Source organism: Apodemus sylvaticus, chromosome 17, assembly GCF_947179515.1.
Source record: "Apodemus sylvaticus chromosome 17, mApoSyl1.1, whole genome shotgun sequence".
NCBI classification, from domain to species: domain Eukaryota; kingdom Metazoa; phylum Chordata; class Mammalia; order Rodentia; family Muridae; genus Apodemus; species Apodemus sylvaticus.
In genome coordinates this window covers 68,870,480-68,880,913 of record NC_067488.1, presented here as the reverse complement: position 1 = coordinate 68,880,913, position 10,434 = coordinate 68,870,480, and the positions used below count along the sequence as shown (strand labels likewise).

The following is a 10,434-nucleotide window of genomic DNA, read 5'->3' as shown; positions in this document are numbered from 1 at the left end:
GACTCCTTACTGTGCCCCATCTCCACGAACCAATAAAGCCATCATCCAGTCCCTAACGTCATCCAATGTGCGTTCACAGATTGCTTTCCGGTAGCATGCAAACTCCTGCTCGCCCCAGATATCTTGTCCCTCACGCTGCCGCGGGCAGCTAGCTTTCCCCCACTGAGCTCCCAAGTCCCCCAGAGTTTCCCGGAGCCCGGCTGGTGGCTGTGCACTGTGGGCGGGGCTCGCCATAGCGGTCCCCCCTGGGGGAGGTGCCTGCGTGTCGGGGGGCGAGGCCACTGGAGGCCGCTCCCCACGCCTCTCGGGAGTCTATAAAGCAAGGCTACACGCGGCCCGCTGGGCTGGCGTCCCAAAGCCGTCTCCAACACCATCTAGCAGAGTGAGCGCGGCCTCCGAGGGACAAGGGGCGCCGGACGCCGGAGCCATGACCCTCCGCCGACTCAGGAAGCTGCAGCAGAAGGAGGAGGCGACCGCCGCGCCGGACCCCGCTGGCCGGGCTCCCGACTCCGAAGCTGCTCGCGCCTCGCCGACGCCCTCCGGCCCCCCGGCTGCCGCCGCTCCGCCCGGAGCCCCCGGGGAGGAGCTGTACGCAGCACTGGAGGATTATCACCCTGCCGAGCTGTACCGCGCGCTCGCCGTGTCCGGGGGTACCCTGCCCCGCCGAAAGGTGCGTTACTTAACCTGCATCCCCAGATTCGGTACCCTGCCTTCTTCCTTCGGCAGGACACAGTCACCCGCAGCAGCGCCGGATGACTGCCCCATTCCCCGGCCCTCCGACCCTGGGCCATTCGCCTTGCTCTGCCCTGTCTTCAGAAGGTGCAAACCTGCCCACTCGGGTGTCAGAGGCTGTAGCCCCCGCCTTCACAACGCCCCCAGTTCGGGTGGCTCTCCGCTCCATTCCCCACGCGCGGACGCCCCATCTCCTCCCACTCTCTTGCCTTGACTCCGCCCCAGCACCCTCTTTCTCCAGCTTGCTCCATCTGGCTTTCTGCCGCCTCCTGCTCCGCCTGCGGGTGTCCAGAAGTCTTAAAAACTCTCGGGACCATGCCGCCCAAACACCTCAAGTTGGAGCAGGGCTACGGAAGGAACCCCACCGCTTGCCTCGAACAAGTTGAGGGTCCTTGAGCCCTGGACCGGAGAGAGATTAATGACCCCTTAGAAGTAATGCTGGGAATTCCCCAAAACACCCCCTCCTCAGGGACACCCGGCTTCCTGGGCTGAGGGCCTCGCGCTTTGTCCCGCACCTTAGATGCGGGATGCGAAAGCGCCTCTCTTCTTACTTCAGCCAGGACCGGACGCGGTGGGAGAGTCACAGGGCAGGAAGGATGCGGGCCGCACCCGCCCTCTGCCCTAAGTCTCCCTCTAAGTGAAGTTCTTCCTCTCTGGCCCGAGAGGACCTGAGTCCTCAGATGCTGAGACCCAAGACCCAGGTTAAAGAGAAGGGATGGGTAGCCCTTCCCTACGCACCCCCCCACCCCGCGCCCTTCTCTCATGGTCCCTGGCTCCCCCTACACACAATGAACAGCTTGTTGAGAATTTGCATTTTATGAAAATCGGGTTGAAAAACAAAGGGGTCTCTCTGTACTGCCCAGTCCTTCCCGCTTGGCCTATTTGGGTACTGTCCCCACCCAGAGGCTAATCTTTGGTTCTGGAGGAAGAGTGTCCCCAGTCCCCATTTCTCCCTTGCTTTAGGGTAGCTTATGGGGGAAGAGAGTGCTAACAAAAGCACAGACCAGGAAGGCCTCAGGCAGCTTGGCACTTGAGGAAAGGGTTGGTCCCGGATGAAACTTCCTCCAAGATCTAACATCTTAGGAGAGACAGAGGTTGTTTTAGGTTATCTGGGGTCCTGCAGAGTGCTGGACCTCCTTTACCCAGTTTCCCAAGGACAGTGAGAGAAGTTTGAGTCTGAGATCTACTTATTTTTATTTATTCAGTAATTATTTTGTTCTAGAAGAAAACTCATGACAATATCGAGAGACTCAGGTTTGGGGACATAAGGCCAGCTTCATCTGGAATCTACTGCCCTACCTACTCCCAGTCAACCTGTTCTTAGGAGATTTGACACCTCTGCCACACCCAGACTGGCATTGCCAGGCCCCTGACTCTCCGCTCTCCCCAAAACACTGAGTCTGCCTGAACCCTTAAATGGACAGCTGGTGGTAGTCTGTGGAATAAGAACCTTAAGTCCATGGCTTCCTTCTTCAAGTGGAGGAAGCTCCTGCCTCAGCTTTTGGGGCCTGGAAGGTCTGGACCTTGGCTATGACACCAGTGGTGAGATTATTCTAGAGTCACAGTCTTCCCCAAGCTGATTAGCAGAGGCTGAGTTTACCTGTCTAGAACCCAGGATAGAAATGACCCGGAGGTCCCAGGGATGGTGTCAACTCTGGGAATGATAGTAGCAGCTGCATTTGGCAAATAGTTACATTAGCACCAAAGCACAGGTGTAGCTAGGAAGGAAAAGACAGGTAGCAGGAAATAGGGTGCTGTGTCAGAGCTGGGCTTAGAGTCCTTCCAGAGAGGGTTCCTCAGCATCTGCCCCAGGATAACCCCTTCTCAGCATCTGCCCCAGGATAGCCCCTTCTCAGCATCTGCCTCAGGATAGCCCCTTCTCAGCATCTGCCCCAGGATAGCCCCTTCTCAGCATCTGCCCCAGGATAGCCCCTTCTCAGCATCTGCCCCAGGATAGCCCCTTCTCAGCATCTGCCTCAGGATAGCCCCTTCTCAGCATCTGCCCCAGGATAGCCCCTTCTCAGCATCTGCCTCAGGATAGCCCCTTCTCAGTATCTGCCCCAGGATAGCCCCTTCTCAGCATCTGCCCCAGGATAGCCCCTTCTCAGCATCTGCCCCAGGATAGCCCCTTCTCAGCATCTGCCCCAGGATAGCCCCTTCTCAGCATCTGCCCCAGGATAGCCCCTTCTCAGCATCTGCCCCAGGATAGCCCCTTCTCAGCATCTGCCCCAGGATAGCCCCTTCTCAGCATCTGCCCCAGGATAGCCCCTTCTCAGCATCTGCCCCAGGATAGCCCCTTCTCAGCATCTGCCTCAGGATAGCCCCTTCTCAGCATCTGCCCCAGGATAGCCCCTTCTCAGCATCTGCCCCAGGATAGCCCCTTCTCAGCATCTGCCCCAGGATAGCCCCTTCTCAGCATCTGCCCCAGGATAGCCCCTTCTCAGCATCTGCCTCAGGATAGCCCCTTCTCAGCATCTGCCTCAGGATAGCCCCTTCTCAGCATCTGCCCCAGGATAGCCCCTTCTCAGCATCTGCCCCAGGATAGCCCCTTCTCAGCATCTGCCTCAGGATAGCCCCTTCTCAGCATCTGCCCCAGGATAGCCCCTTCTCAGCATCTGCCCCAGGATAGCCCCTTCTCAGCATCTGCCCCAGGATAGCCCCTTCTCAGCATCTGCCTCAGGATAGCCCCTTCTCAGCATCTGCCCCAGGATAGCCCCTTCTCAGCATCTGCCCCAGGATAGCCCCTTCTCAGCATCTGCCCCAGGATAGCCCCTTCTCAGCATCTGCCCCAGGATAGCCCCTTCTCAGCATCTGCCTCAGGATAGCCCCTTCTCAGCATCTGCCTCAGGATAGCCCCTTCTCAGCATCTGCCCCAGGATAGCCCCTTCTCAGCATCTGCCCCAGGATAGCCCCTTCTCAGCATCTGCCTCAGGATAGCCCCTTCTCAGCATCTGCCCCAGGATAGCCCCTTCTCAGCATCTGCCTCAGGATAGCCCCTTCTCAGCATCTGCCCCAGGATAGCCCCTTCTCAGCATCTGCCTCAGGATAGCCCCTTCTCAGCATCTGCCTCAGGATAGCCCCTTCTCAGCATCTGCCTCAGGATAGCCCCTTCTCAGCATCTGCCCCAGGATAGCCCCTTCTCAGCATCTGCCCCAGGATAGCCCCTTCTCAGCATCTGCCCCAGGATAGCCCCTTCTCAGCATCTGCCCCAGGATAGCCCCTTTCTCAGTATCTGCCCCAGGATAGCCCCTTCTCAGCATCTGCCCCAGGATAGCCCCTTCTCAGCATCTGCCCCAGGATAGCCCCTTCTCAGCATCTGCCCCAGGATAGCCCCTTCATTGTCTTTTCTGGTTGTTTTCTCACTCAGGGCTCAGGATTCCGTTGGAAGAATTTCACTCAGAGTCCTGAACAGCAACGGTGAGTCACCCCCCCCCAAAGCCCCTGCTGTGATGCAGAAAAGTGAGGTGTTGGGTGGGGGTGGAGCATCTCACAGCCCAGCCCCCCTGGGCGACATCGCCCCATCCTTGAGCATGATTTCCCTGCTGGGATCGAGGGGCAGGTGGGGGTGTGGGCTGTGTGAAGGGGCGGCAGAACAGAGGGGGGCACTTTTGAGTCATTAGGTGGCTCCTTAACCACCCCCAATCAATGCCAGTTGTCTTCCTGGAAGAGCTGGATTAGTGAGGGGTGGGGGTGGGGGGGAGGAGCCGACGCCAAGGCCATGGGAGTCCTAACGTGTGCTCCTTGGCTTCCCTGAGCCCACCCGGCCCGCAGGCCCAGACCAGGGCATTGTGTGACCGGGTTTGAGTCTGACTGGTTTTATGCCTCAGGTTTCTAGTCCTATGCTGGTGCCGCCCCATAGCTGCAGATTGGGAAGGCCGGCTGTGAGACAGATCCGAACAGTGGCCAGGTGCCCGTCCTAGGCCCCGGAGCTCAGCGCAGGACCCTGGCTTCCTCTGAAATGGTGCAGCAAACTGTGACCTTCTGGACAGGCTGGCCTGTTTGGCCCTTTAACTAAGAATCTGATGATTCACACACACACATACAATACAAACTGTTTTGTCATTGTTGTTGTGGTTGTTGTTGTTTTGCTTTTTGAAACAGGGTCTCTCTACAGAGTCCTGGCTGTCCTGGAACTCAAGAGATTCCCCCTGCCTCTACTTCCCAGGTGCCGGGCTTTAAAAAGGCATGCACCACCAAGCCCAGCTTGTTTTAATATTTTAAAAGGTTATAAAAACAAAGGATAATATATGACAGAGGCCATATGGGGCCCACAAAACCTAAAATATTTGCCATCTGGCTCTCTTTGCAATAAAAGTTCGCAGACCCTTCCAGGAACCCAGAAAGCACTGGGACTGACAGAGAACTTCCAGGTCTCCCCTGCTCCTGCCTTAGAACTTATGAGGCTTCCAAGGAAGAGAAGTGTCTTCCCCAGCATTAGATGGCAGGGGCTGTGACTCAGGATAGAAGCTAGAGGCCTGTTCTCCAGGGCCTTTCTAAGGCTGCCAGACTCAAAGAGGCCTTAGGAGTCACTTTATTCTGCCTCTGGCTGGTGGAGAGGAAGGGGAAGGGGTGGGCAGAGGAAATTCTGGGCTCCCCCATCAGTCTAGGATCTGGAGCAGTTCCAGACCATTGTGTCCAGCAGGCAGCCTTCAGTTCGGGAAGGGGTGGCTCCAGGCTCCCCTCCCCCAGCCCTCACATCTGGTGGGCTGGCCACACCACAGCTGGGAGGAGCCGCTGTGGTCTGCGCCCAGCCTCGTGACTGCCCCCAGGGCTGGGGCTGTGTTTTCCCCAAACCATCAGAGCCAGCATGCTCCAGCCTGGGGGGCCAAACTGGGGCCTTCCTTCGGTTAGAGAGCGGATAAGGTCAGACTCACTAGAGTCTGGGGTGCTGGTAGGCTCACTCCTCTCTTAGACCAGCCTTTCCTGATTCGCCCCCCTCGCCTCCCAACCTCACATAGGAGGCTGGTTTTATTCTTCTGTGCAGCTCCCTGAGGCCAGTCTCAGTTGGGGTTGGGAAGGGCATTCCAAAAGTCTGTGAGGAATGAGCTGTCACAGGAGACTCTGGGTCCTTCTGGGATGTTCCAGATCAGACTTCCACATCCCTGGGCTCTGAACTGCGGGACTCTCAAGCTTCTGTTTTTATTACTGTATTTTGAGACAGGGCCTCACTATACAGCTCAGACTCAAATGCAGCATCCTCCTGCCTCAGTCTCTCAAGGGCTGGGATTACAGATGTGGGTTCACCATAGCCACCTCTCCCATACTTTTCTTAACTTTAGTGATCTTGACCCCCGTCTTCTGCAGGAAGGTCCTGACTTTGGAGAAGGGGGACAACCAGACCTTTGGCTTCGAGATCCAGGTGTGGAAAACTAGGCAAAGAGGGGGGAGGATCGGAGGACGGCTTGGAGGACGAACAGGACTGCTTGCCTCTACTGAGCCTTCGGTCTCTTGTTTACAGACTTATGGCCTTCACCACCGAGAGGAGCAGCGCGTAGAGATGGTGACCTTCGTCTGCAGGGTTCACGAGTCCAGCCCTGCCCAGCTGGCTGGGCTCACACCAGGTAGGCCTTGAGCCCAGAGTGCACAGGGCTCTGGGGGCAGTGTGTAACTTTACTCCTAAGCGGAGTTTTTTTTCCCTCCTTCATCCTCTAACTTGGAGAAGGCCAGAAGAATTAACAGAGTCCTGAATGTGGTTAGGGCACACTGGCCATGTACTGTGGGACCGTGTTTGTGGTTCTTTTGCAAAATGGGACAGGCAACAGTGTGGCATGGTGGCAGTACCCTGAGCACAGATCGGAAACCCTGGCAGCTCCACCACCTGAGAGCAGCTGTTCTGCCTCCTGGCAGCTGTGCCGTCCAGCTGGGCAGAATCTGGTAGAGAAGCATTCTACCAGGTCTGCCTCAGAGTGGCCCACGAGGACCTGTCCTTCTTCATCAATCAAAGGATGGAGACCCTGAGATTAAGGTCCCAGTCTGCCAGCCTGAGGCTCCATGCATCCACGTCCACTCTGTCAGCACATCACCCCTTGGCCCCTACCTCCTTGCCCACTAGCCAGCGGCACTTTGCTAGGTAGCCCTCGATGTAGCCACAGCAAGGATCCACACCCCTTACAGAGGTCAAACAAGCAAGCCCAGATGTGAGCATGAACTCTCTCTGCCTGGAGCCTGGGCCAGCTCTCACCCTATGCCTTACCTGTATCAAATGATTCTCATGACAGGTGTGGGTTAAACAGAAACAGCTAACTCCAGGAGGAGCACGGGAACCTGGGTGGGTTCTGTGTTGAGGGAGAGAGATTCCTGGGGGTGTGTATATGTGATAACTTACTTCTCAGATCCCTGGAACCTAGCACAGGTTGCTATATCCAGACAGGCTGGTGGTCTCTGTTCAGGGAGAAATGGCAGTGGTTTTGTGTATTAATTGTTTTTTGTTTTGTTTTATTTTGTTTTTTGTTTTTTGTTTGTTTGTTTGTTTTTGGGTTTTTGGATTTGGTTTTTTTAAGACAGGGTTTCTCTATATAGCCCTGGCTGTCCTGGAACTCACTCTGTAGACCAGGCTGGCCTCGAACTCAGAAATCCGTCTGCCTCTGCCTCCCAGAGTGCTGGGATTACAGGTGTGCGCCACCACCGCCTGGCCTTGTTTTGTTTTTCAAGACAGGGTTTCCCTATGTAACAGCCCTGACTGTCCTGGAACTTGCTATGTAAACCAGGCTGGCCTCATGCTCATGGAGATTTGCCTGCCTCTGTCTCCCAAGTGCTAGGGGTACGTTAAAGGCATACACCCCATGCCTGGCTAGGTTTGAGGTTTGTTTGTTGAGACAGAGTTTCTCTGTATAGCCCTGGCTGTCCTGAAATTTGCTCTGTAGACCAGGCTGGCCTCAAACTTAGAGATCTGCCTGCCTCTGCCGCCCAAGTGCTGGGATTAAAGGCGTGCGCCACCACCCCCTCCCTTAACAGGTTTCGTGTATTTTGAGTGGGGTAAAAGAGACGCCCAGGTCTCCCCACCACTGTGGAAGGGAGGCCAGGAGTGCTTCTCCAGGTTACCTTTCCTCCATGGCGTGGGAAACAGGTACTGACTTCTGCTCTTCCTGGCAGGGGACACCATCGCCAGTGTCAATGGTCTCAACGTGGAAGGCATCCGGCACAGGGAGATTGTCGATATCATCAAGGCGTCTGGAAACGTTCTCAGGTATCCATGTCTAGGTGCAGTGCCTAAGGGCTCCTGAGCTCAGCCGTCAGGCTCGCTCAGCCTCTGTCCTCCTCCATCCCTCAGACTGGAAACTCTGTACGGGACGTCCATTCGGAAGGCAGAACTGGAGGCACGCCTGCAGTACCTTAAGGTGCGGACGGAGAAAGTACAGGCTCTGCCTTCCTCTTCCTGGGCCTGGCCCCTCGGGCCTCTTTAAGGGTTCCCGCATCTTCCTTAACCACTGTTAGCCCTGAGGCTTCTGTGCCTTTCTCCCTTTCCCCTGGGTCCCCATATCCTCCTGCTGGGGACCCGGTAGTCCTGACAGTTGGCTGCATGTGTCTTACAGCAAACCCTGTACGAGAAGTGGGGAGAATACAGGTCGCTTATGGTACAGGAGCAGCGGCTAGTGCATGGTGAGTAGGTCCGGGCCATCCCCACGGTCACCCACAGCAGCATTCCCCTCTTAGAACTCACAAGGATGGCCTGGAGCTACTGCTTTGGACCCCACGTTTCCCTAAGCTGATGCAGTTTTGTTCTACAGTCGCCCTCTGGAGGTTATGGTTGAGTACTGCTCTTTGGTGCAGGGTTTTTCTTGTTGGTTTTTTTTTTTTTTTTTTTTTCTTCGAGACAGGGTTTCTCTGTATAGCCCTGGCTATCCTGGAACTCACTCTGTAGACCAGGCTGGCCTCGAACTCAGAAATCCACCTGCCTCTGCCTCCCAGAGTGCTGGGATTACAGGCGTGCGCCACCACCGCCCCGGCTGGTGCTTTTAATCCCTAGAGGCAGAGGCAGGCTGATCTCTGAGGCCAGCCTAGTCTACAGTAGTAAGTCCTAGGACAGCTAGGGCTCTGTGGAAAGACCCTGTCTCAAAAAAAGGAATAGGTGTGTGTGTGTGTGTGTGCCCTTTCTGTGGACTGCCTTCCTGTCTTAAGTGGTGTTCTTGAGTTTATTAACTCCAGCTTTACAGACAGAAAGACTGGGGCCCATGGCCCATATAGGTAGCCACAAGGAAAGAACAGGATCTTCTTCTGCCCACGCCTTCTGACCCTTAGCCTAGGGCGCTCTGGCCCCAGGGTTCAGGAAGCTCCCTGGTCTTCTGTCCCCACAGGCCTGGTGGTGAAGGACCCAAGCATCTATGACACACTGGAGTCCGTGCGCTCCTGCCTCTACGGTGCAGGCCTGCTTCCAGGCTCACTGCCCTTTGGGCCTCTGCTCGCTGCGCCTAGGGGTGCCCGCGGGGGCGCGCGGCGGGCCAAAGGGGACACCGACGACGCCGTGTACCACACGTGCTTCTTTGGGGGCGCCGAGCCGCAGGCGCTGCCACCCCCGCCGCCCCCAGCGCGCGCGCTAGGCTCGAGCTCCGCCGAGACCCCGGCGTCCGTGCTGTGTCCCACACCCCGCGCCACGCTCAGCCGCAGCGCCAGTGTGCGGTGCGCGGGCCCGGGCGGGGGCGGCGGCGGGGGCGCGCCGGGCGCGCTCTGGACTGAGGCCCGAGAGCAGGCCCTGTGTGGCGCCGGCCTACGCAAGACCAAGTACCGCAGCTTCCGCAGGCGGCTGCTCAAGTTCATCCCCGGACTCAACCGCTCCCTGGAGGAGGAGGAGAGCCAACTGTAGGGGCGCGGGTGGGCAGGTGGGAAGTATTTATTTATTTATTCATTGTAACAGCCTGTGCAAAAAGTAGGGGCGGTAGTGTCGGTCCAAGGACCCCAGGAGCCCAAAGCTGCTGCGGGAGAGGGTCCTTGCTAGCTGTGGCCCTTCTGTCGGTTCACCGCTAGTCTGCTGAGAAAAGAAAGGAAGCCTAGTCGCTTTCTGTCCTCCCCTAACCCACTTCAGGAGCTCTGCAGGGGGAGAATAGACTCTGGGAGTTGGGAGAGGCTTGGGGGACCAAAGAGGGCTGTGCCGGCCTAAAGTCTGGGTCAGTCGTGCCTTGTGGGGGCCCTGTCCCAAGAAGCTCTCTCCTCGGCTTTACCTGCTCCCCAGCCCTTAGCCTTGGGGAGAGGAGATCCAAGATGGATCATTCCCCAACCTACTGAGAGAGAGAGACAGACACACACACACACACATCGATGGACCAGTGGGCCTCAAGGGGGCAAGGTGCTGGTCCCCTCTTTCCAACCTTGACTCGTAAAGGGCTTAACCCCTGTCCAGGGGCCTATAACTAAGTGGGGTCCTGCCAGGCAGGGGTCCTGGGTTCTGTGCTCCCTGGGGAACAGTTCATTCAGGTGGGGTGGGGCAGCCTGGACTGTTCCGCCATTTTCTGCATATGTTGCTTCTGAACCACAAACTGTATAAAATTGAAGGTTTCTTTTTTGCATCTGTGTCAGTGTGGTAACTGCCTGTTGGGGAGGACGGTGCTCAGGCAAGCTCTGACTCCCCCGTGCAGCCCCCTCCAAACACACACGGGCTGCACTTCATCTTTCTTTTAGCCTGAAGCCAGGGAAATTGTCTAGGGGATTTTAAAGAACATGTGCTGACCTGAACCGGGGCCCCACACTCTCTTCAGAACTCGGGCCTCT

At 56.9% G+C, this 10,434-nt stretch overlaps 1 protein-coding gene across 2 annotated transcripts; it reads left to right on the top strand.

The window, feature by feature from the left end:
- Positions 1 to 292: 292 nt before the first annotated feature.
- Tamalin (trafficking regulator and scaffold protein tamalin) lies at positions 293 to 10,232 on the top strand. 2 transcript variants are annotated; one of them, XM_052161338.1, is made up of 8 exons: positions 293 to 670; positions 4,100 to 4,149; positions 6,037 to 6,091; positions 6,191 to 6,293; positions 7,825 to 7,918; positions 8,003 to 8,069; positions 8,265 to 8,331; positions 9,027 to 10,232. In XM_052161338.1, exons 1-8 carry the CDS (start codon positions 428 to 430, stop codon positions 9,530 to 9,532), a joined length of 1,185 nt encoding a protein of 394 aa, XP_052017298.1. In that variant the 5' UTR covers positions 293 to 427; the 3' UTR covers positions 9,533 to 10,232. The 2 variants fall into 2 exon arrangements, with proteins under 2 accessions (XP_052017298.1, XP_052017299.1); XM_052161339.1 differs by lacking the exons at positions 293 to 670; positions 4,100 to 4,149 and adding an exon at positions 5,367 to 5,595.
- Positions 10,233 to 10,434: the final 202 nt, after the last annotated feature.

Excerpts from the sequence above, each read along its gene's own strand:
- Tamalin (XM_052161338.1), top strand. The coding sequence starts at position 428 with ATGACCCTCCGCCGACTCAGGAAGCTGCAGCAGAAGGAGGAGGCGACC. Across the intron at positions 4,150-6,036 it reads CAGAGTCCTGAACAGCAACG|GAAGGTCCTGACTTTGGAGA; the intron begins GTGAGTCACCCC and ends CGTCTTCTGCAG. Across the intron at positions 8,332-9,026 it reads GGAGCAGCGGCTAGTGCATG|GCCTGGTGGTGAAGGACCCA; the intron begins GTGAGTAGGTCC and ends CTGTCCCCACAG.